Source organism: Balaenoptera acutorostrata, chromosome 5 (assembly GCF_949987535.1).
Source record: "Balaenoptera acutorostrata chromosome 5, mBalAcu1.1, whole genome shotgun sequence".
NCBI classification, from domain to species: Eukaryota; Metazoa; Chordata; class Mammalia; order Artiodactyla; family Balaenopteridae; genus Balaenoptera; species Balaenoptera acutorostrata.
In genome coordinates, this window is record NC_080068.1 from 39,908,983 (window position 1) to 39,935,948 (window position 26,966).

Below are 26,966 nucleotides of genomic sequence, written 5' to 3' on the forward strand. Positions count from 1 at the left end.
TTCTTTCCAACCTTTGTTCAGTATTTCCGTTACTTCCCAACCCACATTTAAACATTATTAAATATTTATTTGGGTTTACTTTGATCGTATTTCTTTTGTGTATCTCAGACATTCCTTCTGAACTAAGTTTTTTCTAAAGGATGTATTTCTAGAAGTTATATGAGGGAAATTCTGTTCAAGTAATCTCAGTTTTGGTTCATCTGAAAAATGTCCTTACTTTACTGTCATTTTAAATTTTTCAGCTTTATGGAAGTGTAATTGACAAATTTGTATATATTTTGATGATTTGACATATGCATATTGTTATGCAGGTTAATTAACACATCCATTACCTCACAGTTACCTACCTTTGTGTGTGTGGTGAGAACACTTAAGGTTTACGCTCAGTAAATACATGTACTGTTATTCCTGATAGTTGTACTAGATACAATTCTAGTTGGTTTTCTCTTGGTGTTTTGAAGTTGTTATTCCACTGTCATCTGGTTTCCTTTGTACTTCAGTACAGCGGCAGTCTTTCCTTCCTACAGGATCTCCTTTTTCTCTTCTGCTTTTAAGATCTCATCTGTTCTGTAGTTTCACTATAATGTATCTAGATGTGTCTTTGTATTTGTCCTGCTAGTATACATTGTGATTCTTATATTTGTGATGTGTATCTTTCTGATCTGAAAATTTATTTCATGGACTCTTTGAATATTACTTCTGTCCTCTTTTTCTGGGATTTGAAACTCTCTTCCTATTTACTAATTTTCACTTCAGCTCTGTGTAATCTTTTGTAAAAACCATTGAGTTTTTAATTTTAATTACTATGTTTTTCATTTCCAAAAGTCCTACTTCGTTCTTTTTTAGATATGCTTGGTAATTTTGATGGATTCTTCTTCTTAATTCTTTTTCTTTTGTTTGTGTCTTTTTCTTTGGGCAATTCATACATATTTAATTCTATATCCTATGGCTGATAAATCTAGTATCTGAAGTCTTTTGGGGGTCTAAATCTGTTTATCATCTCTGAATTTTTCCTTATGGCGCTATTCTTTCCTGTTTGGTGATTTTATTTTGTGAACGTACTCTTAACTGAACCTGTGGAAATCCAGAGGTTCCAAATTGGGCATGTTCTGAGAGGTTTTACATTTGCTCCTCTAGGCCAGGAACTAACTGCCCCTGGGACTTTTTTTTTTTTTTAACATCTTTATTGGAGTATAATTGCTTTACAATGGTGTGTTAGTTTCTGCTTTATAACAAAGTGAATCAGTTATACATATACATATGTTCCCATATCTCTTCCCTCTTGCATCTCCCTCCCTCCCACCCTCCCTATCCCACCCCTCTTGGTGGTCACAAAGCACCGAGCTGATCTCCCTGTGCTATGCGGCTGCTTCCCACTAGCTATCTGTTTTACATTTGGTAGTATATATAAGTCCATGCCACTCTCTCACTTCGTCCCATCTTACCCTTCCCCCTCCCCAGGTCCTCAAGTCCACCCTGGGACATTTTTGCTCTCTTCTTGGCTCTTGGCCTAACGTGAGGTGCTCAGGTTCGGCTCCTCCCCTTACTGTGGGTTCCGTGGTCTCCCAATCCCAGTGCTGATACTGGCGTTTGTCCTTGGGGCAACTGTGACTTTTCTGTTTACTTACACTCCTGCTCAGGTTCCCACTTACATATTGGCCTCGGAGGTTTCCCTGCTTTCCTGAGAATCCAGTAAAGCATTTAAAATTATGTTTATAATTTAAAAACTAACAGTGATGGGAGAGCCCTTCAGACTATGTAGTCTTTCATAACCCCCACAGGCAGAAAGTTGCCACTACCATCTATAGAGCCCCCAAACGGGCATAGTTTTGTCTTAATTGATATTCACTTACCTTTCTCTTATATACTACTAGACCTCTCTAGTAAAACTTATCTGTTGAATATCTTTGTAGACCTTAACAGAAGAAGCTTTTTGGTCCCATGTATTTGTCATGCCTGAAGTTTTTTCTTAAATTTAAACTGGGAGTTCATAATTCATAAAATGTAAGGTTCCTTGGCATAGCTGTGTCTATCACTTGGTGCCTCTTTGCTCTGAATGTCTCAAGTATCAGTTATTTTATATATACCACTCCCTTAGCACATTGATGTTATAAATAAATTCCTTCATAAAGATGACTGTAAAGTACTGATGTAGATTCAGAAAATAGCATTCTGCCTGAAACTTTGCAACCTTTCTTTTGTTTAAAAAAAAATGTTTCTGTTTTGGCCTTTGGCCAAAAGTTATAAAGTTCTTACCTGACCATAATTTCCCTGATTTCCCTCTATTCGTCTGCAAACAAGTATCTTTTTTCCTGTCTGGAGATGAGAGTTCAGGACTGAATGACACAGTGGCTATTTGTACTACATTCTAACACAGTTCTCTGGTTTTCCTTCTTCTACTTGTTTCATTTCTCAATACCTGTTTTAATGCAGTACCAAATCAGTGTGTTTTCTTGGGAGTCAGCTTTATTGAATTATAATTCATATGATACAAAATTGACCCACTGGGTTTATAATCCATGATTTATTAAACTTTTAGAGTTGTGCCAACATCACCATAATCCAGATTTAGTTCATTTTCATCATGTTCCCAAAATTTTCATGAGCCCTTCTTGGAGTTAATCTCCACTCCTCCCCTCCTTTCCTCCCTGCCTCTTGCTCAAGGTAATCATTGATATGGTTTCTGCCCATAAATTTGCTTTTTCTGGGTATATCATGTAAGTGAAATCAAACTCTATATAGTGTTTTGCACCTGCCTGTTTCACTTAGCATAATGTTTTTGAGGTTCACTTCATCCATACTGTAACATTTTTAATACTGAATAGTAGTTCATCTTAGGCATATACCACATTTTGTTTATCCATTTACCAGTTGATCATTTGAATTGCTTCCAGTTTAGGGCTATTATGCAAAATGCTGCCATGAATATCCATAAACATGTCTTAATGTGAACATGTTTTCATTTATCTTGGGTGAGTTCATACAAGTGGAATTGCTGTTTCTTTTAAGAAACTACCAAAATGTTATCCACAGGGGCTGTACTATGTTATATTCCTATCATCAGTACCGTATGAGGTTTCTGCTTTCTCATCATCTTCTCCAGCACTTTGTGTTGTCTTTCTCTTTGATTATAGCCATTCTCCGGGATGTGAAGTGGTATCTCATAGTGTTTAAACCAATGTGTTTGGGTTTTTTTGGTGGTGGTTTGTTTTTTTTAAATAGCATTTTCTCCCTAAAGGAAATGGCTGCTCTCTAGTGGTGCATTCCTCACATTACACTTGGGAAAAGGGCATTTATAACAAGGCTGAAGCGTGTTCAAATTTACATTCATTCATGTTGTGCCTACACTGTTTAGCACGCTGAGTGCAATTTGAGGACCAGGTTCAAAATGTTTTCCTAATTACCCCTATTAATAAGCCTCAGGACCTGGTTGGTTTGCTGTGGCTTTTACTTAATCCCTGGAGGTGCATTATAGTCACACCAAGTTTTTGTGCTTCAGATCTCATCCACTTTATATACTCACAACTTTTGGCGTAAAGGTTGACACCTGTGGAGTGGCTAATGCCTATGAAGATAGATGGATAGGGAGAAAAAGGCCAGAAACAGTTTTGTTGACTCAAACTTACCACATCCTTTCAAACCAGAGCCAGAAGAGTAAATAATTCTTGCTAGTGGAATGAATATAAATTCCTTTTAATGAATTGCACACAAACGGAATGTCTGGTGGCTCCTTGGTATTTTCAGGTAACACTTTGTAAATATGCCTGTAGAGAGTTGTAAAATTTTAGAAGAATGGGTCTCAGCTGCCCCTAGGCTCCTGGGGCTCTGCTGAAATGAGAGCACCAGGCACATTAAAAGCAGTGAAGAAATTGAGCTTAAGGAAGGAAACTAGCCAGGGACTAACTTAAGGGATGGTAAGTAAATAAAGATGTGGCTTCAGGAAATTAGGGTAGTAGAACTAAACATTTAATGGTTTAAAGTAAGAACTTACAAGTTTTGCTTTAATGCAACAGGATATCATTTTTTTTTAAGTGGAGAGAGTGTACGTATGTGAAATTTCCCTAACCTCTTATGCCTTAGCACAATGCATTTACCTAACAATGCATTTTGCTCTCCTGACAGGTCTGTAAAATGATCATATATATGTGTATACATACATAGCACACACACACACAGATGCCTGAATACAAAATAGTAGAAAGCATGATGGATGGGCCTGCTCATGGCTGATTTGCTGCTTCAGTCAAATGGAGGCAAGAGGAGAGGCCAGACTATGCATCTGTGAGTGACATTTTGGTACACAGTAATTGTACTCTATAGTAAATGGAATTGTGTTATCAATTGGGGTGGCTAAAGGGGTATAAGATACAGGATAGGAGATACATAGTTTATGCAATTTCACGATAAGCACTGGATAGGAGGGAAATTGATATATTGGGGGGATTAAAATAATTTTAAACATGCATTAGAACTTTAAAAATGTTGCTATAACGAATATTGTTTTTCAAAGGATTAATATGTGGAGATTTTGATTAATCCAATGTCATCATTGCCAAAACAAAATGACTTATAGAGATACTGTTATTTAACAAATTTTTATCCTCAGTCTTTGTGTTTTGGAACCAAGTCTGGTGATTTATATGAACAGAATTGTTTAACTCTCCCCAGAAAAACTATCATAAAGTAAGTAGGGTGTGTGTATCCCTGCCCATCCAGTTCTACAAAGCATGATAATGACTAATTTGAAAGGTGATTTTAAAAATACAAACTATGGAAAGTACACAGCACATGTAGCTTAACACACGTTCCTCTCCACTTCATATTTTCACTTTCTAGGTCTGTTGTGCTAAAGGGATGGGAATGTATCATGAAACATAAGAGGAGTGTTGTCCTCTAACGGATAAGCTGGCTTATGCCATGCTGTCAAGCTTGAAATAACTCAGTCTGAACAGTATAGCCACAATGGTGGCTTTAGAATAGCATCTAGGTTAGAGAGGGCCACTGAAGGCAGGGACAGTGGCTGTTTGAATGGGAAAATACCAGATCTGAAGTCACCTGTCACTTGCATGGAGAAGAGACATGCAGTTCAGAAGCTGGGCACCCTGACTTATGCTTTATGCCAGCATACCTCCTGAAGCATGTCACTTTGCACAGGGCAAACTATTGAACGGATGGAGTGACTCTCACAGGGATGAAAAGTCAGTCTTCCCTTGCTTTTTAAAAAAAAATAATTTAATTAATTAATTAATTTTTGGTTGTGTTGGGTCTTCGTTGCTGCACGCGGGCTTTCTCTAGCTGCGGCGAGCGGGGGCTACTCTTCGTTGCAGTGCGGTGGCTTCTCGTTGCGGAGCACAGGCTCTAGGCGCGCAGGCTTCAGTAGTTGCGGCTTGTGGGCTCAGTAGTTGTGGCTCACGGGCTCTAGAGCGCAGGCTAAGTAGTTGTGGCGCACGGGCTTAGTTGCTCTGTGGTATGTGGGATCTTCCCGGACCAGGGCTCGAACCTGTGTCCCCTGCATTGGCAGGCAGATTAACCACTGTGCCACCAGGGAAGCCTTGTCTTCCCTTGCTTTTTACCTTCATTTAAAATAGGCAAATAGAAAATTAATAGGACTAGTCAAGTAAGGCTCAGGACTGTACAATCAAAGTTTAGATTAGATCCATGGGCCAGAGAGAAACCTATGGTGAAATTCATTCTGTACATCCAGTGGGTTTTCAAAACTTTCCAATATTTTACAGCTTCTAATTTATCTAGGACAAATGTCATTTGCTTGGACCAAGAAATAAGTTTTAACGATTAATGGAGCTTCAAATCCTGAGGACCCATGTCAGTGATGTGAATGGAGTTTCACTCAGGGATTGATCATGGCCTCCCTCCAACGTTGGAAAAAATGGGAAATGCTCTAAGCAGCTCGTGATGCTTGTTCTCAACGGAATGAACTTGGGAAGGGTCGTGCGATCATCAACCTAGTCCAAGTTTCTTAATTTACAAATTAGAAGCAAAAGATAATCTCACAGAAATGAGCTAAGTATAGGAAAAGGCATTCTACAGAATCAAATGCCAAGTGGCCAAATAAATCTGTGGCAAAATGGTTAACTTCAGTTGTCAGACAAATGCAAATTGAGGTAGTATAAGACTTTTTGCAGGAATTCCCTGGCGGTCCAGTGGTTAGGACTCCACACTTTCACTGCCGAGGGCAAGGGTTCAATCCCTGGTCAGGGAACTAAGATCCCGCAAGCTGCGAGGTGCGGGCAAAAAAAAAAAAAAAAAAATTTTTTTTCATTTTGCAAGCAAAGCTGGCAAGAATGTTAAGCTCATCCACAGTTGGTATAAGAGCTTTTTTGGGAGAAGTGGTTTGGTGACAAAAAATTTTTTTAAATTGGTTTATTGTTTGACCCAGAAATCCCCCTTCCAGAAATTTTTCCTGTAATAACACTTGTAGGAATGCAAGACAATGTGTGTGCCAAGAATCCTCAGCACAGCATTGTTTGCAACAGCAGAATAATTGGGCCAGGGGCAGCTTGCGTGCATAATGGGAGAATGTTTAAATAAATGGTGATATGTCTTTAGTTACACAATATTTTACAGCCAAAATGATTAACATAGAAGACATGTAGGGACTTCCCTGGTGACGCAGTGGTTAAGAATCCGCCTGCCAATGCAAGGGACACAGGTTCGATCCCTGGTCCGGGAAGATCCCGCATGCCGCGGAGCAACTAAGCCCGTGCGCCACAGCTACTGAGCCTGCACTCTAGAGCCTGCGAGCCCCAACTACTGAGCCCAAGTGCTGTAACTACTGAAACCCACGCACCTAGAGCCCGTGCTCCGCCACAAGAGAAGCCACCACAATGAGAAGCCCACGCAACCCAACGAAGAGCAGCCCCAGCTCGCCGCAACTAGAGAAAGCCCACACGCAGCAATGAAGACCCAACGCAGCCAAAAATAAATTTAAAAAAAAAGAAATATAAAGTGGGGAGAAAGTCAGAATACATCCAAATTTATGTTTAAAAATAATGTGTAAGTGCACAAAAGTTCTGGAAAGATGCACCAAACTTAATGGTTGTTTACTCTGGGGAGGAAGGGATGAAGCAGACTTGCTCTTACACTTTTTGCTCTATATGCTTTTGTGTCATTTGATTTTTTTGAAACTAGACTATTTGTAAATCAGTTTGAAAAAAAATTTTTTTAATTCCAAAATGATACTTATGTAGATGTAGGCTTGGGGACCTCTGCGAAACCACTCTACCAGATCACTTACTCCCTTGAGATGCTTGTAAAGTCCTCGGTTACGATCTTGTATACCAAGTCCTACCTGCAGGAGGAGGAGTTTCTTCAAAGACTGCAGAACAAAGATGGGAAAGCAGGGAGTTGAATAGTTAACTGAAGACATTTTTCTAAAGCCCATGCAATTGAGTTCAATTGGTTTTCCAATAATAGGGTGTATATATGTAGAAATGTATGTGTGTGTTGTTTCGATGATAATTTAGCAGGGGAGAGATGCAAACCCATAATTGTTTCTGCCCTCCTACATGTGAAATAAGGTAAATGAGATGTTAGGACTGGGCCCCAGTAATAGAGAAGAATGATGTAGAGCACTTATCCAGAGCAGGCACATGATCTTTTCAAGCTAAAATAGAATTGTCTGTTTAGAAAGTATTTCAAGGCCCGCCCTCCAGTCTGCTGGAAGGGCACAGGTCTTTATTACCAGAGCCTTGCTGTCTCACTACAGTCTTGGCTTTCAGCTGAGTGTGGTCTGTGGAGAAACCACAAACACTGAAAGAATCCTGCTCTAAGACAAAACAGGCTAGACGGGTACAGTTATCTAATCACAACCAAGTAACAGCAGATAAACCTCAGATTATATTCTGGTAAAGACCCACTGGACTTCAAAGCTGTTTGGAATGGATTGAAGGGTTTTGAACACCTCCTAGGTGTCCTAATTTAAAGTGGCCTGGATTGTGACAATTTATATTATTCCCAAGAACCATGGCAAATAGTAAACAAATATCCCTTTAATTAAGGCGTCAAAAGTGCCTAAATACTTAGAAGACAGACGCACGGAGAAAGGTTTGTGTCTTACCTTAGAGGTGCTACGGTAATCCAGCAGTAGTAAAATTGTCTCCCAGTGTCTGGGAGACAGCTCTTACATACCTTGAGATACCAGAATGCAATGACATTGGTAGAAGTCAGCCTACTTAAAAAAACTAAACAAACTTTGTTAAAATGTGTCATAATAAAAACTGAAAAGCAAAAGATAATTTGGAGAGAAATATTTACAACATAATAAGAGGTTAATATCCTGAATATATAAATCAAAAGGGAAAGATGAATAGCCTGCAGGGATAATTTGTTATTTTTTTTCACTGCTCAGCATCCTCTTCCTTCATTAACAGAACTCTTCCTAGTGGAGAACTCATTCCATATGATTTAAGTGAAAACTTTCCCCACATCTGCCCAGTTAGGCTCTTGAATTGGGTCTAGAGTATTGGTCCTGTAACCTATGCACTACAAATGGCAACTTCATATGTAACAAAAAACATAGTACCGTAAGAATGAAAATGTAAATGAAAACATCAGAAGACAGTCCCCCACCTATCAAATTGGGTGATTTTTTTTCCTTATTGTGTTTTCCAAACATAATACCCATGATTGGTAAAGGACCGGATTATTAATGCATGCTAAAATCACTAAGTGAAACGTGGTTGCCACAGGGCAAAGCCCATATTTGTAAGAGTTTTGGTGATCATATCCTCACCAAAGACTCAAAGCATCACTAACAGGATGATTTTAGGTGTCTCCTGATGTGATGCAACATGAAATACACAGCACCACCTGTGAAAGATTCTTGCCAAATACAATCAAGCTTCTACACTTAACCCAGGGACTTCCCTGGCGGTCCAGTGGTTAAGACTTCGCCTTCCAATGCAGGGGGTGCGGGTTCGATCCCTGGTTAGGGAGCTAAGATCCCACATGCCTCGTCAGCCAAAAACCCAAAACATACAACAGAAGCAATATTGTAACAAATTCAATAAAGACTTTAAAAATGGTCCACATCAAAAAAATATTTAAAATAAAATAAACCTCACTCAGTTTATAGGAAATCTATATAGGAGATACAGATATGAATTAACGGACTCTTAGGGAAAAACAGTGCCAAGATGTAGGATATTGTATTAAAAAGGTGTGTTTTTTTTGTTCTGGATTAACAGAGAGACATGACAACCAAATGCAGTGCCTGAAACTTGACTGAGTCCTGGCTCAAAAAAAAAAAAAAAGCTGTAAGACCTCTGGGGGACAATTACAGAAATTTGAATATGAACTGAATATCAGATGTTGAGAAATTTTCTTAGCTGATATAATTGTATTGTGATCCTGCTGGAAAATGTCCTAGGAAATGCATGCTGAAGTCTTTAGGGGTGAAGCATAAATATACACACGCATACACTTACATAAAGAAAATATGGTGAAATACTGTTGAATCTGCCCAACTAGTTTGCTTCAGGGATGGCCATGGGAGCATTCTTCATACTATCCCCAAATTAGAGACAGTCTCAATGTTTAACAAGGGGGTTGGTTAAATAAACTGGTACAACCATGCAGTGGACAACTACTGCTGAAAATGTATGAGACAAGATGTGACAATGGGAAGTTTTTGTGAAAAAAATGAAAACCCAGAAGAGGTTTTATGACCCATGTTTTAAGGCCTAGTTCAAGTGAGAGCTCTTCCCTCAGTCTTCCCTTTAGTCTGAAGCAGGACTAAAACTTTCCCTTTCCCGCACTTGCCACTGCATGCTCACCACAGTTATTGCTGGCTTGTCAACTCTACTGTGAGCTTGCCAAAGGTGGGTCCCTGTTTGTTCATTAGGACCGATATAAGTAGAGGTCAACCTAACGTAAGGAAGAAAAAAAGAATCAAAGAGGAAGAGGTGGGTAGCAAGATCTTTATCAGCGTTCAGTCAAAGACTGGAGGGTCACCTGTTGGGATATTGCGGTGCAGTGAGGGGAGGGAGGAAGTCTAAAAAGGCCACCAGTCTTGAGTGTTTATGGCAGAGGCACCATGCTAAGCACACTCTGTACACCATCTAATGTGATCCTCAGCCCCTTACTAGGTAGACACCAAAGCTGTAACTAACTTTATGAGAAAAGAAACCCAGAGAGGTTAAGTAACTTGCCCATGGTCACACAGCAAACCAGAGAGCCAGGATTCAAATTTAGGAAGTCATCTTTCAGCACCTAGAGTATCATTTCTTTTGGAGTGGCAAAGGGAAGAGAAACCAGATGGACTTTAGATTTCTTCCCATACCAACCTTCTACAAATATGTCTCCCCATACCCAGCAAACAAATTGAAAATAGGCAAATTTGGTCACTGTTGCACCTGGCAGTTGATGTTAAGATAAGCAACACTGGTGGTATTAGGCTAATTTGTGATTGAGGTCTTTTCTTTTTTTAATTATTTATTTATGGCTGCATTGGGTCTTCGTTGCTGCGTGCCGGCTTTCTCTAGTTGCAAAGAGCGGGGGCTACTCTCCATTGCAGTGCACGGGCTTCTCATTGCGGTGGCTTCTCTCACTGTGGAGCACAGGCTCTAGGCACGTGGGCTTCAATAGTCGTGGCTCGCAGGCTCTAGAGCACAGGCTCAGCAGCTGTGCCGTACGGGCTTAGTTGCTCGGTGGCATGTGAGATCTCCCCGGACCAGGGCTCGAACCCATGTCCCCTGCATTGGCAGGCAGATTCTTAACCACTGTGCCACCAGTGCAGTGATTGAGATCTTGAAAATAAACTGAACAGAAAGATGAGCTACCCTCTGCCCGCCCCTTTCCCATTTCAACAATAAATACATACTGTGAATAAGGGCAAATTATTCCATGTGAGACTCTCCTTGGCTGTACGTGGTAACTACATATAGCAATTTTAGGAATTAGTTTATTCAAGCAAAGTGAAAGCATGGATTCAACGCCAATGATTTCTCTAAATTTTTATTAATTTTTTTTTTTTTTTACAGCTCCATCCTCTTGTGAAAAGTAAAGAATTTGAAGACGAACAAGTCAATTACATGTTTTTTTTAAACAGCAATTAATCCTTATTACAGAGAACAATAAACAAAAGATCTGTGGCACGGTATCTTTGGAAAGATCTTTTGCAAATTTTTCTTCTAAAAAAAGAAAACTATAATTCTCACAGATCACGTATGTCTCTTTCAAAGGACTGTACAAGGCAGCTAAATTTTATTCACAAAAGCCCCAAGTTTCAGTTCCATTGCTGAAGTAGATAAAACACACGGAGTCCCCCTTGTCTGTGCTGCACATCTTCCCACTGAGCACATCACTGCTTCCCTATCCTGCATACAAAACCATTGTGTGGACTAGATAGCTGGCACGTTATTACACAATAATTAAAGAAAAATTCATATTATTTTAGAGACAGACCAGTGATCTTCATTTATCAACTGGACGATTTATTCTTTTTTAAACAATTTTAATAATACCAAGATTTGACTTTCCTCTAAAGTTATAAGAAAGCAAAAAATATATAATATAATATAATATATAATGGTAATAAATAAAAAAAGGCAACCCTGCTCAGGTATCATCCAAAACATGATCACATTCAGGAGAAGAAAAAAAAAAAAAAAAAACCAACACAAGATTTGGGACACACGTGTATAAACACACACACCAACATGAACAGTGTATACTTGGTATCTGAGGAGGGGATGTGCAGTAATTTTAACAATACATGTTGATGGCCTGAACAAAAGGCGAGTACTGCCTTTTGTTCTTAGTTTTGTTTTTTTTTTTTAATTTTTTTATGTGGGATCTTCCCGGACCAGGGCTCGAACCCGTGTCCCCTGCATTAGCAGGTGGATTCTTAACCACTGCGCCACCAGGGAAGCCCCTGCCTTTTGTTCTTAAACAAAAGTTAATTAACAAAAGTTAATACTGCCTGTATTCAGCATCACTTAAACATCTACTTGTAAGCACAGCAAGTTATCTTCCTTAGGTCAGCCACTTCCTGGTCTGACCAGTGCAGCTCGGCCAGCCTCGCTGTCAGTGGTCTTACTTCTCTGTCCTTCCAGGTTGATACAGTAATATCTAGGCTCCCAGGGAGCTGTAAGTTTCCTTCCTGCTGTCTTGGGTAGAGAAATACAGGCACTTCTCTACCCAGCACGGTACCTGTTGATATCCAACACACCGCGAACAGAATAGAGTGGCTTTCCCCAGGACAACAGGAAATTTACAGCTACCTTAAGAGAAGTGGTAGATGGGTGCTTGTCAACGCCTCGTAAATACGAACTAAAGAGCATGGCCAGTGGTCACAATTCGTTCTCGGATTTTCGGTGACTGACACAACTGGATTGGATATTTGAGGTGTATATGGTAGAAATACCACTTGCAATGTTTGAAGGAAAATCCCCAACACCATGTTTGTTATTCTGCCACTCCGCCTCCCACAAACAAAATGACAAAAAAGTATAGGAAAAAAACCTGCATCCACAAATTCTAAGTAGGACCAAAAACAAGAGGCAACCACTAGAGCAAGAGAGAAAGGGACCAAGTACCGCTATAATCCTGACACCCCACCACAACCACAATGAGGAAATCTCTACATCTGTGTTTCTAAAAGAAGGCCAAATATTCTAGCAAGATTTAAATACTGCTCATCAGTGGTAAAGAGTGTAGGAGATGAGGTGGCAAAGTTTTTCACAGATTTTGCGTAGTGTCTGGGCAAACAAATCCTTAAGAAAAAGTAGAATCTGTGTGGGAGGTAGGGAATCAAGCCTTATTTGATTCATTTACCTAAAGATGCACAAATACACCTCAAACTTCATGAAGCAGAAGAGAAAAAGGTGCAAGACCCACCTAACATCTCTGAAAGCCATGACAAAATGAATACAGCATTATTCCAAAATTAGGTGTGGTCAACAAAGGCACAATAAATATATCCAATTTAGCCAGCCTCTTTGTGTGTGTGTGTGTGTGTGTGTGTGTGTCTATGTACACACACATTTCCTTTCATATATCAGAGATAAGAGTTTTATTCATTTTGGAGGGCACAATGGTTTGTTTTTGCTTCTAAAAATTACTGAACAGGAATCATAAAAAAAAAATAGTAAGCTCCTGATCCTACTAACATTAATATTTAAGGTACCAGTTAAGGCAAGTTTTCAGCCAGAAAGGGGTAGTTTGTTAGCTTCTAAACATCCTGAAATCGGGAATTAAAGGATATAGAACAAGGGAGATAAGTGTGGTCCAATTTGTCTAGGGGAAATAGCTAAACATTTTGGTCAAAACAGATTATAAAATAAAGGTCCTTTTGTTCAAAAAAAAAAAAAATCAGATGCTTTTCCCATTCAGTATTGTGATTAAATCATAGCATCATCTAAGTCATTCTCCTGTTGTAGTTCTGGTCCTGATAATATGCCAGCTGGACCCTCCCGCTCTTCTACCACAGCTGGCATATGGCGGACGTTTTCACATTCTTAACCCAGTGTAATTTGGTAAATTTCAGTGAAGTGTTTTATCATTGTTTATCAGGGCCCTTAGTCTAGCTAAAATCTTAAATTCAGTGATTCACATTTTAATTGCCTCCAGGAAGGACAGAAACATTCAACATTTTTAAAAGTAAAACAGTGTTCTTCCATTTCCTAGTAAAGATAGACACACACACACACACACAGACACGAAACTGTAGTGCCAAAGGCAAGGTTTTTACACTCCATTTTTACTCAAGATGTTTTATATTTGTCTCACTGTGAAGTGTGTACTATTACGGTTGTTGTAAGAACTTCACATATTCAAAGGCTTGATTTTATAATCTAGTTCTTTCAATTATCTACCTCAGTACAAATTTTGCCTTTGGGAATTTAAGCATGCAGTGGAAAAGTGCAAATGATTTAAAAATCCTTTAGATTTCTATATACAACTGTAACAGCGAAAAGACCTTATGAACATTAAGGATTCATCAGCCACTACCCTTTTACATACTCTACTTTAAAAGTAGCCATTAAGAATTCTTTTAGGTAAAATGCATTTTGCAGTAAGAATCAGAAATATTCCATGATCAAAATAGTACAAACTGATCTCTGCAAACTCATTAGTTTTTTAAGGGACAAATAAAATCTTAAGATAAAGGTCAGGGAAAAAACACACACACACAAAGAATAAGGCCACTGAAAAAGCAATTACCTCTTTTAGAAATGGCTGAGAAACTGACTTGGAAATGTCTTCAGTCAGGGGGACACGGTGGCTCCTGACAAGACACACGCACTCAGCACGGTGTGCATGGATCAGAGCCTGTCCTGAAGAACACACTCTGGTGTCCTGTCTCCTACACAGAAGAGATGGACACACAATGCCACAAGCAGACAACCTACCAGGCAATTACTGTTCATTTAACAACAGGCTGCTTTTTAAACAAGTAGCTTAAAAAGGACCATGGCTCTGCTTTAGAACATCAGTAAATGAAATCAGTCCATCAAGATCGCACATCAAGTTCTTATGCTCAGGTATTACACTACTGTTGTAATGCTCTCGCTTTAACCTAAACATGAAGTAACAGACCTCTGTCCTAGCTAGTGATAACCAAAGAACAGGCTAGATACCGTAAGACACTGAAGGAACAGCTTCACACAAACAACTCATACTGTGAAAAATAAGCATCACTCCCATCCGCTACACATCCCTTTTATATAGTTACCAATTACCAAGAAAGTTCTTACATTCATCATATGGACCTTAGACCTCTTCCTCACAAATAAAGATGGTACTCCCTTCTTCACTAATAAACATGACAATGTCAAACATGCTTGGTAGGAAACAACACGTAGGGGGCGGAATGGGACGAAGGCAGAAAAATAAACCAGTTGTAGCGTTAACACTCACTCCTCAATTGTAAGAGATGTGCAAATTCTACTTCTAAAAGGGATAAAAAGAATTGGCTTCTAAAAACACTGCACTCAAAATAATGCTTCCAATAATAACCCTCAAAGTTTCAATGAAAAAAATCTGTGCTTATGGATATGTGGGAATTCTGTTTGTTTGGGTTTTTTTCCCCCCACTTTAAGTCATTCAAAATAAACTTGGTTTAATGTATAGAATCTGGCAATAACAACTTATGGGTAGGCCACAGTTCCTCTTCAATCTAATCACATCTAGTTGATTGAGAACACTCTGGACTGAAGGCATGTGGTGACTTTTTTTTTGAAAGTCTAATAAACCACCCCAAATCTCCACAGCCTCTCAGGGAGTTAATTTCCCCTAGCCAATCAAGGGCTCTCAAAGTCTAGTTTTGCTATAAATATAAAGTAATTTGTAGCAGAAAAATATAGCCTCTCTAAGAAGTAGATTTCATTTTTCTTTGTTCGCTGACAAAACTCTGAGTTGGTAGACAACGTGAGTTACCACATAACTGTAGACCACAGATCAGCACCTCAAATTCCAGCTCTACTTAAACAAAAATTAAAAAGCACTTCAACCATCTGGTCACGGATAAATGTTGGTTTCCTTCTTCCCCAAAGTAGAAAATGCAGAGTACAGTCAACGTGACTGCCTTTCTCTGGAGCAGGGGGTGGGAACGGCAGCGCCCAGTCCTCCGTGGTACATGGAGATGGGGATGCGGATGGGGATGGGGACGGCTCCCCTGGGCGCTGTAGCTCCTCTCTCCCCCAGCCCAACGGGGCCACCTTCCAGCACAGTAACGGAGAAATCAGAGCTGGGTTGAACGTGCAGTATCCAGGCAATGGGGGGGTCGGGGGGTGGGTTGCCTTCAATTTTATAAATTAGGACAATACCTGGTATTATCAAAGCCACTGTTCAATGGCAGAAAGTGGGGTACAGTGGAGTCCTTCACAACTTACGTTTTATAGATGACCATTAGAATTTATTAAACAAATATTTCCCCCAAAACTTAAAAGAAAAAAAAATCACCCACAAAACCCTACACCACAATTCACTGTTTAAAAAAAAAAAATTCCTTCTAGGAATGAACTAATGTGGCTACTGAGATGATGTGAATTTGCTTTCAGAGTTGAAATTGCTCCTCCTCATTTCATTTGCATCCTGCTGGTTAAAAAAAGACGGAAATGTTTCTAGACCATTCATACGCCCACTCAGGCTACATTGCACTTCTGTCCTTTAGGAAGGAAAGGCAAGATCATCTCTGAGGCCAGCCTCCTCATTTCTGCTTCTACAAAAACATCCTGTCCAACCAATGATTCCACAGTTCTTGAGTTTCAGTGAACAAATGTCCTGGCCATCTCATGGTGCTTCTCTTCTCAAGTTTGGTATCCTGATCAGACAAATGTCTGGACTGTTTTGAGGCTTCCAACGTGCAAAAAAGTTCCCAAGGCCTGGAAAAAGTTCAACCTGGGCCTCCATTAAGGTGTTTTGGTTACTTGTTTCAGCCGCTGAAAGCCCTGTCTTGTATAGCGCACCAGGTCCATCAGACTGCTGTCAAGGGCCAGGGCGCACACACCTGTGCCAAGCTGAGCAAAGAATTCTGCAAACAAAGCAAGCCCAACATGTAAACACACGTGCACACACAAAATAAACGTGAAAACATAAAAAGGCAAGGCTCCAGAAACTACATCCCCACAGTATTCTGTACGTCATCTAGCAGAGCAAAAAAAGAAAAAAAACTTCACAATCTACTGTAATGGTTTGCTAACTCTCCACATCCCTCCACTAGTCTAAAAAGGGAAGAACTAAGTTTGTTTCAGAGTTGACTCCATAATGCCTGACACAGTGGCTGACAGTGGAAAATACTCAATTTATACTTTTGGATCAATGGACACATGAATGAAAATAAACAAATAAAAATACTCAACATGTTAAAAAAAAAAAAAAAAGCATCATTAGTTTGCTAAGAAAGAAAACAAGGTTTGAAGAGGCTGTGAGGAAAGTAAGTGGCCACAGCCAGCTGGCCAACTTCTTCCCTAGAGCCAGGAAAGAGCATGTCAAGGCTTTAATCTGGTATTTACATATAAGCATTTGCTCAGTGGTCACTAGCACCGACACCAAGCAGTTCCTCTAATAGGTGCTTGACCATCTCCTAAACCTTGGATTTCTCCAAGGGCCTTCTTCACAAACAAGACCCAAGAATATTTACTAAGCCATATTTCCTATACTGTTGCTAACCATCTTTCTTAACATATACTGAAAACAAGCAATAAACGCAATATTTTTTTAAGGATTATGAAAGTTGTATTTATTCACGATGCTACACTTATTGCATTCCCTTAGAAAAATAGAGACTATTTATGTACCCAATGTACACATATAACTTTATATAAATTATGTGTTGCACATAAAGGCCTCTGGTACAGCTAAAATCCTGACACTACAATTTGGGTAATCCTGCTTCAGGGTCTCCAGTTTATCAAGTCTGTCCACAGAAAATAAAAACTGAAACTACAGTCAGTCTTGCTGCTCACACTTAGAAATTATTTTAAATATAATAAAATAAAATTTTCAATTACTCTAAAACCCAAAAAAGTAAAGTGGAAGGGGATACATTTTGTTACCAATTTCAATTTAACAGTATGACAAATTCACACCTTATTTTGGCTGGGTCTTTTTTTAAAAAAAAAATCACCTTAGTTTTGACATTATCCTTCTAAGTTGTGGCTGCTTCAGAAGGTAATTTGTCAAAAATATTTACCAAACAATTTTAATAAGTAATAATAATATTCCTTTTACAAAATGGTACAATAACATCTTAAGGCATCAGAAAATACTAAATGTCTTTGGCTATATAACTAAAAGGCCATTCTTCCAAACAGAATAGGGCATATTCACCTCAGAACCAACTACAGAAACAGAAAGCATAACAGAAATATACCCAGAATTTAATGAGAATTTGTGTTCCTTTTTTTCCCATTCTACCCATATAATAAGCAAGGGGAATGCAATTTACATAATCTTCTCAGATGAGACTCAACAGCACTTCAGAGATACCCAAACTAATGTTATTTGCAATTTTCTTTTTTTTTTTAACTTGTTTGCTTCCTTTTAAGCCTTACAAGTGTAGAAATTATAGCTGATAAACAAGAGTCACAAGCCTCACAAATGGAACTATAATATAAAAATAAATCAAATGAAACATTTATTAATAAATGAAGCCTATTTTACTACTTCAAGTGTTAATGATAAAAAAACTTCTGCACAGATGTTGCATTTAAAAAAGTGAAACTACAGACTATGTTTCTAGCTTGGTAAACAGATGAACCTGATGTCTTTGAATGACATAACAATTGAGCATTGAACAGTACATCTTATGAAGACCTGTAAATTAGAGAACTACTAGCTTAAAGTTAGTGATTATGAAACAAATATGTGTTCGTAGTTTCAGCTGCTTTTTTCTTCCTCAGCCATCAGGTGCTCCATCCATTTTACATTTCTGGGTTGAAGAATAAATGCAGTATTTTAGGTTATGCTACTTCCCATCTCAAATGTGTTGTGCCTGGGGACAGCCAATGACTTTCCATCTGCATTTGCTTAGCCCTTTTGCTAGCACTTCAGTTCAGGGTGAAATAACGATACCAAAACTTCTGAAGGGGCAAGGTGCTAAAGCCACTTCTGATTTAATTTTGCTAAGATCTAGTCACAGAAATCTATCTCCATGTCACAGAGCTCAAGAAAGAACTGTGACAGCATGGAGAAAATGTGAGAAGAGTAAACAGCTGCACACTTCCTTTTCTTCAAAACACTGAACAGATGGTGGGAATGTGAGTTGGTGCAGCCACTATGGAAAACAGTATGGAGGTTCCTCAGAAAGCTAAAAATAGAACTACCATATGATCCAGCAATCCCACTCCTGGGGACATATCTGGACAAAACTTTAACTCAAAAAGATACATGCACCCCTATGTTCACAGCAGCACTATTCACAATAGCCACAACATGGAAACAACCTAAATGTCCATTGACAGGTGAATGGATAAAGATGTGATACATATATATATAATGGAATACTATTCAGCCATGAAAAAGAATGAAATAATGCCATTTGCAGCAACATGGATGGACTTAGAAATTATCATACTAGGTGAAGTAAGGTCAGACAGAGAAAGACAAGCACTGTATGATATCACTTATATGTGGAATCTAAAATGTGGAACAAATGAACCTATCTACAAAACCAAAACAGACTTGTGGTTGCCAAGGGGTAGGGGAGGTGGGAGAGGGATGGACTGGGAGTTTGGGGTTAGTAGATGCAAACTATTACATATAGAATGGATACACAACAGGGTCCTACTGTACAGCACAGGGAACCATATTCAATATCCTGTGATAAACCATCATGGAAAAGAATATGAAAAAGAATGTATTTATGTGTGTAACTGAATCACTTTGCTGTACAGCAGAAATTAACACAACATTGTAAATCAACTATATTTTAATTTTAAAAAAGAAAAAAAAAAAGGCCAAAACACTGAACAGAAAATACAATGTTATTCCCCTCCCAATCCCCATGGCCCAGTAATAAACACGACAGAACCATTTACCTTTATTCTTCCTGGTAAGGACCTCAGCCTGTTCCCAAAGATCAAAGGCAGTAAGGACATGGGAAGTAATGGTGACATAGGAAGATGTCATGTTCTGGATGGTGACTGGGGTGCTGATGGTGGCGGGCACGCCCCCGCTCCCCACACCGCCAGCGCCTGACTGGGATCCTATGGAGCTGGCTGGAGACGGCATTGGAGAGAGGGGGGATGGTGTGCCTGTGCTTCTGGAAGGTGGAAGAAAAGAGAACTGGTTAATCACCTGAACTCCCAGATCACAGATCTCCTGTTTCTGGAACTGCAGTCCAAGTCACAAGGCTTCAGTGTGTACTTGCCAAAATGACAATCACTTCTAAAATCACTTCTACAAGGTCAGAGAGGCACCCTTCACCTTCAGTATCCTGGAAATTTATTTCATAAAACACAGTGGGATGGGGCCCTCCAAATGGAAAAAGTAACTGGAGAGACGTAAGGTGTTCTTCACTGGACATAGAATCAGGTAGGCAAATCTGTATTCCAAGTGTATTTCCCAGGCCCTTTACACATTTTACTCCCTTGCCTGGAATCCCTTCTCTCCCCAACCCCTATTCCAACTTCTCCTAGGAAGACAGTACTTCCCCTGAGAAGATGGTCCTCATCTCCGATATATTCATTCTCTCATCCACTCAATAAACATCACTGAGCTCCTACTCTGCAGGTAGCACTCCTCCAGACACTGGGGATACATCACAGCTTCCTTTCTGTCACCACTTGAACTTGTCTCTTTGCATTTATCATACCTCATTATACTTTTCTGTCTATTCCTTTTCCTGCCTCACAAGCACCTCGAAGGCAGGGACCATCTCTTCCTAATCTCTGCATTTCTAGCCCTTAGCACAGGAGGTGCTCTGGATAAACACCTGCTGAGCCCATCACTGACTGAACAGAGGGCAGCCCACGAGGAGACTGGGCATCAGGGGACTCACACTGTGCTCTGTGTTCTCCTAGTGACTGCCCACCTGCACCTGCAAGCTCACAAGTGCCTTGATGCGGATCAAACGAGAAACACACGTGAAGTCACTCAGACGTTAAGAAGTGATGGATATGAAATGGAAAGATGGGTCAGCAGCAGTGGCCTCGTCACATAGTTACATCTGCCCTTGGGCTTCATGAACTCTAATGGATCCTAAGCGTCCCCTTCGAAGAACTAGAGCAGAAGCTCCCCGAGGGCGGCAATTCCTGTCTGCTTTGTTTACTGCTGCTTCCCTGAGCCTAAGACAAGGCTTGGTACAAGGAAGGTGGGTAGCCAGATGGTGAAGGAGTGATCTAAAATCACGTGACTGACAACCTGTTAACTTAGAATAATATCTCAGAGGTAGGAGTCATGAAAATTTTCAGAGGTAAAGAAGTTGCTTCTCAATCAGGACTTTCTTTTTTTAAGAGAGGCCATATGGGAATCTCTTCTTTTGAATGTGCTGGAAATGGGGCAATCTTCTAGGTGATGTTCTTAAAATAGCAAAACCCGTCAGAACTGGGAGCTTTTCAAGGAATACGACCAAATTAAAAAAAAAAAAAAAATACTAGGCAAGTATCAAAGGGAAGAAAATTCTATCTTCATCTTAAAAACACCCGCACAAGGACTCTGTTTTTCGACAGCTTATGGAACAGATGAGCAATTTCAGTTCACAAAATTGGGGGGGAAATTTAGCTAGAGATAGCTGTTTTCATTCTTCATATCACTGTTACAGACCCTGGAGAAGGTAGGAGGGAATTGGTTTTGGAAAGTTCTTGTTTACTGAAACGCTAAGACAACGCGCTGCATAGAAGGAGAAAGGACCTTGGCTCCGGTTCTGCTGGCTCTGCCTGTTTTGCATCGTTGGGCATATCTAAATATCCTCAAAGCTCTAAAATCTGGACCCTAGATGCTATGTAGTTATCTTTTTATGTTGCCCAACCAGCAAACACCTTGATTTCTAACTATTCCTCAAAAAGGTATAAATGTGCTAATGATTTCAGTTGAACAAGCAAATAAGCACATGGATGTAAACAATTTTTGAAACAAAGTCACAGCAAGAGGTAAGGAAAGAACGAACTTAATTTTGGAAGTTACTTAAATTAGACTGATCATTACCTTGCGATGCATGGAGAAGGTGCCTGGGCAACTTTGGAAGAAGTCTTGAAGAAGTGTTCGTTAAGAGTACGGGAATACTTTATTGCTATATCTTTTTTACAACGAAACATAGCCATGTTCAAAATGGACTGGCAACGCATGCTGTGAACATAAACATAAGTTGAAGTGAAGCATTAGCTCCGATTCATGAGTATCACTACTACAGAGAGCAAGCCACCTAACCTTTTCCCTAATGTTCACCCTAATGAACATACTGGGTTTTCCTCATCGACGCGAGAAAGAATATCGAGAATCTCACTGCACTGTTCACACTAGCGTCAGAAGTAAATACTGGTGAAACAACACAAATATACAAGGATATAACTTAAGTCACAAGACCAAAGTCATCAGTAAAATGGCAGTAGATGCCATTTCAATAATAATTAACCATCAGTGGGATTAACCCCTTGACCACACAGCCTACCCTTTCTGGTAGTGATTTGCTTTTCATGATCATTTTCACTTTAAGAAAACAGATATGCAAAAGCAAATGTAATACTATTTAGACAAAGAAAAAAATACACACCATAAAACAGCAAATATTTTCTCCTGTGTTGGTGTTGTGGCATCCGAGAAGGATTTTAATGACATTATGAATCTACAGGAAAATACAAATGTACATCAGGTTAAAAAAAGGCAGTCAGAAAATCCCAGACACAAAGATATCTTATTATGTTTGTTTTGGTTTTATATTGATTTTTCCTGAAGATGTGAAGATATGACAGCAACGCAGAAGAAAAATGAGGCTTCAGAGCAACAATTCAGGCCATTCAGAAAATCAGGCGAGGACATGCCTTTTCTCTGACCTGTCCACCTGCTTGAAACCAAGTAGACTTGTATCCTTACTGAGTCCCCTCCTGAAATGCAGGTAATAAACAAAGACGAGAGCTTCAGCTGAGATGAGAGGGCATCTGATAAGAAAGTAAAACTGGAAAAACCAACCCTCCCCCTGAAGGGTTTGGCATTTCACCGTGCACTTGGCAAAATGATGCAGCCCAACCCAGTTGTTCTGCTCTAGCACTTCGTCTGGAATACATTTTTAGTTCATGACCAAAAAAAAAAAAAAAAAGTTTCTGGATCACTAACTTTTTTAAAGACTCCCCTTTGTTAAGCTGTCTTCAGACCAAAGTTCAAATGGATTAAAGCAATAAAGGTTAAGGACAGAGAAGTACTTAAAAGGAAGGCAAAATGAGTCTGCACTTACTTGATGAGGTCTAGGGTTTCTGCATAGATGGAGCAAGCCGACTTGGACGCTGGGCTTTCCAATTCCATGGCAATGCCACACTCAATAAAGGACAAGGCAGCTTCCAGGTACTTAAAAGCCTTCCCAACCTTGTCCGTCTGTGGGCGAAGAACAGGGTCACTGTTAAGCCTAACACGGACTTTTACTTAGTTTCTCACACACATTCTTTACAGAAACTTCCCTCCACTGTCTTAATTTAACTATGGCTAGAGAGAAGTGTGAGAACAAACAAACTCAACATAATAACCAAAGCCCGTCAGCTCTGACCTACTGAGAATTTTCTTTTACTAAAAATTCAGTAGGAAAGAGACAACAATCTTGTAATAAGACTATACTCTCAAAACCTTATTAAAGTACATATTCAAACTAAGGCACTCAGTACATGGTCCCCTTGTTACTAGTGTGCAATTACCCATCATATGATTTTCCTGGCAAATAGGTTATTCCAGACAACTAGAATAATGCAGACACAGTTTCTTTGTACGTGTTGAAGTTTATCTTATAATAAGTAAAAAATGTTATGGTTTACAAGCATCTTAGATTTCATGTTGAACAATAATCTTTTTATGTATTTTAGAGCCCAAAAGGTCATCTCCTCTGGGAGTCTGGGTTAAGGGCACAAGGCTATCCCCTGGGCCAACAGGGATAAAATTTCAGAGTCCCTTAACAGGAATGTAGAAATATGAATGCAATCAGATATTGGTGGTCATCTAACCCCAAATACATATTTTGTCACTTACGCTCTTCTCACTTGGTGGAATTCAGCCAACTCGACTGAGACTGTGCCGAGTCTCGCTACATATGAGACATCATATGCAGCACACATTGTAAGAGCAACTGATCAACATGACATTTGCAAGGTTGTAGTTTCTGCTAATGTCTCTACTTTGATATGTTCAAAAAGAATGAATGAAAACCATAAAGGTGCAAGTGGAGTGTGAGGAGATGGTGACACATCAGCAAAGAAAGAAGGTTTGGCAAATAAAGATGGCTACTAATTTTAATTTTTAAAAATAACTCGAGGGACTTCCCTGGCAGTCCAGTGTTTAAGACTCCGTGCTCCCAATGCAGGGGGCATGGGTTTGATCCCTGGTCGGGGAACTAAGATCCCATACGCCATGCGGCATGGCCAAAACAAAAAAAAAAAACTTGCTTTAAAAATATTTTTTCTAGAGAACCCAGGCTCAGAAAATTAGTGACAGAAAGAATAGAAATCAAATCAGCATGTCCCAAATAATCAACAGTATAGGGCCTTATTGGTTTGCTTCACTGGTGCGAATTTAACTCTTCAAGTTTACTTATTCAATACCATCTCCTTCATGGGATTTCCAAAATTTATATTGGCCTTAGGGTAGAAACAAAAGAAACTATATTAAAGCAATTTGCCAGTATCCGCTTCCTTAAGTATTTTGTAAAGTTAATAATGAAAATATTCCTGTGATAACTCTATGTATCTCCTGAGACAGGGTTAAACTAGTAGAGTTCTAATTTCCTTAACAGTAAGTAAAGTAAGAAAAGAGGTGAAATACACTACTCTATATTCAGTTGTGCACTTCACTATCTGGAACGCAAGATGGTCATCTTTGAGACATTGTGCAAGTAAAGGAGAATATTGTGAAGAGGCTGGCCTTTCAGGTTTCTGTCCAAACTGGCATATTTTGAGAGTGGAATGAGCTAACATTACTTATTAAAATGGGATGCAATAGCCATAGGAAGGGAGAAAGAAGATGTACATATGCATAGATTAAAAGCAACACAAAAACAAAGTTCCCTGGAGTATTAATCTTGTTTGAATAATGAAGGAATCTAGTGCCCAGTGTCAAGATAAGTTTTTGATAACTGGCTGACAAAGTACTGAATATTTACTCTTTCTCAAAAATCAAAAGATTCATACAGTTCTAGCAACAGCCTTGGAGAACTGAAAGGAAGAGGTTAGAAAGATACCGCTGTTTGGTGCTATATGAGGCATCTTAATCTGACTCAGGTCATGCTGGTACAGGGTCACTTGAGAGACAGTGTCTAATTTGTCTTTGACTCTCCTACAGCATCCAGCATGGTAAGGACTCAATCAACATTTTACTCCAATGAATGGGGACCTGATAAAAGGGTCTCGGCCCAGCCCTTCCCAGCCTGACAACAGATGCCAGGCTACAGACTGGGGTTGAAGAACACTGGGCTAGGGTTTTGAGGCCACCATGGACTGATCTGATTCAATCCCCGTGAACCTCCAGAGTTTGTGGTTAGGTTTGCCTGTGGCAGAATCAAGGCAACCGATGCTGTTCTCTTGTGGTACAAAGTTCAACATACGGTATCTGCAGGGGTTTAGGTGTGGGGAATACACCAAGCAAATAAAGGCCCCAGAGTCTTAGATGCTTAAATATGACAAAGGGCAAGCATCATATAACTATACTGCAGCAGAGAAATAAAAGCATTATTTATGTATGCAATTAACAAAACTACCACCTTCCAGAAAGTCCAACAGCCACCAGGCAAAGAGAGTTCGTTTCTTTAAGGCATGTTTACCCACAGTGCAATCATCACCTTCACCTTAAAATTTCACCTGATGGTATAGGTCCACTGTTCACTGTCAGCCTCTAACAGTGAACAGGGCGTTAAGATAATTTTGGAATGCAAACAGGCTACTTCACTTTTTGAAATGTTTTGGGGTGACCACAAATTGACCAGCTTTCAATAAGCCAGAGTTGTTTTTCACATCCAGAGAATTGATTCAGTGGGACAAGGAAGCCCTCAGGTATATTAAATAAAACACTACCAGGTAGATCAACTTTCATTCATTTAGATATAAAACGTGCAACTAGTACTTTGTCTATCTGCCCATGATCAGATGGAATCAGCGAAGTCAAAACAGTGTCCCTTCCCTAGGAACCCCTCAGCCCTCGCTCATTCCGACCCTGCTGACACTGCGGCCAACGTCAGGCCCCCGCAGCCCTACCCCCCCATCCCGCCCCCAAGCCACAGTCAGTGATTTGGAACGAGACGGCAAGTGTTTGATCAGAAAACATTCCACCAAAGGGAGAAAGAGCCAAGACTGACCACTAATTCTGCTTTGTCCTTCAACCTTTTGGCCTCCTTCATGTGAAAATCTGCTTGTTGTCTGAAAGAGAAGAAAAGACCAGGCGTGGGTCACAGGAACCTAAAAGTACTGGACTGGGGCAAGAAGACTTAAGACGACTGGAGGGGGGAAAAGGATGGGAGGAGAGGCAGGGCAAAGAGGAGGCAGGAGGAGGGGGAGGGAGAAGAGAGAAGCAGCAACATCCAAAGTCTTACTTGTCCAACTTCATGTGAGGCTTCCCTGGCTTGGAGTTACCATTTGGCAAAGAAGGCACTGGAAAACGATTTGCAGTATCTCCAGAAGATCCCTTAAAAAAGATCATCATACTGATCACCCTGTAACATTTAAGACCATTGGCCTAACTGTACCGTCTCTCTAAATTAGCCCAAAATAGTTCAAAAGCAAGGAACTCAAAACGCTGCACACTCTAGCTTGGTCAAGCACCTTCTCAGCTAGATTCAACTGAAACTGTAGATTTGCATTGTATCGGGGACACAGAAAAGCCATAAGACAAGAATGCCCAAGAGAACAGATTATCAACAAAGCCAAATTTAACATTTTCTCTTAAGCAATACATACACACACACACTCACCTACCCCAGGTTAACAGGAAGGAAGGAATCTGTATTCGAGAAAGTGGATACTTTTTTCCCCATTATCACTAATAATGAAAGTATTTGAGATCAAACATCCAAACCAAGAACCAGGGTAATCATGTTTTACTGCAAAACACCTGATAGAAAATTAACACAAAAATCTATTCTTATTTTTCACCTCTGAACCACTTTAAGAAGAATAAACTGCCACCTAAATTTTCAGGTAATATGAACTATCTTTTACTCTCCCTCTGAAAAGTAGAGCTTTAAGCACAAATAACTCATTACTGCTTTATTAAAAGTGATGAATAGCTCTGAAATACCATCGTAGAAAACTTATCTTATTCGGGCATTTAAAGTAAAGACACACCAACATATTCCTTTTTATACATTACTGCCTCCCCTC

The 26,966-nt window shown here is 39.7% G+C and overlaps 1 protein-coding gene across 9 annotated transcripts in view; it reads right to left on the bottom strand.

Annotated features, from left to right (window-relative positions):
* Positions 1-11,899: 11,899 nt before the first annotated feature.
* AFF1 (ALF transcription elongation factor 1) overlaps positions 11,900-26,966 on the bottom strand; it is a 207,162-nt gene continuing 192,095 nt past the window's right edge. For all 9 annotated transcript variants that reach the window (XM_057546856.1, XM_057546862.1, XM_057546857.1 and 6 more), the window contains 7 exons: positions 26,180-26,271; positions 25,946-26,006; positions 22,853-22,989; positions 22,175-22,246; positions 21,610-21,750; positions 19,503-19,726; positions 11,900-16,495 (listed from right to left, as the gene is read on the bottom strand). In XM_057546856.1, the coding sequence (XP_057402839.1) occupies positions 16,374-16,495; positions 19,503-19,726; positions 21,610-21,750; positions 22,175-22,246; positions 22,853-22,989; positions 25,946-26,006; positions 26,180-26,271 (849 nt within the window). In that variant the 3' untranslated portion in view covers positions 11,900-16,373. The remainder of the gene's footprint in view (positions 16,496-19,502; positions 19,727-21,609; positions 21,751-22,174; positions 22,247-22,852; positions 22,990-25,945; positions 26,007-26,179; positions 26,272-26,966) is intronic.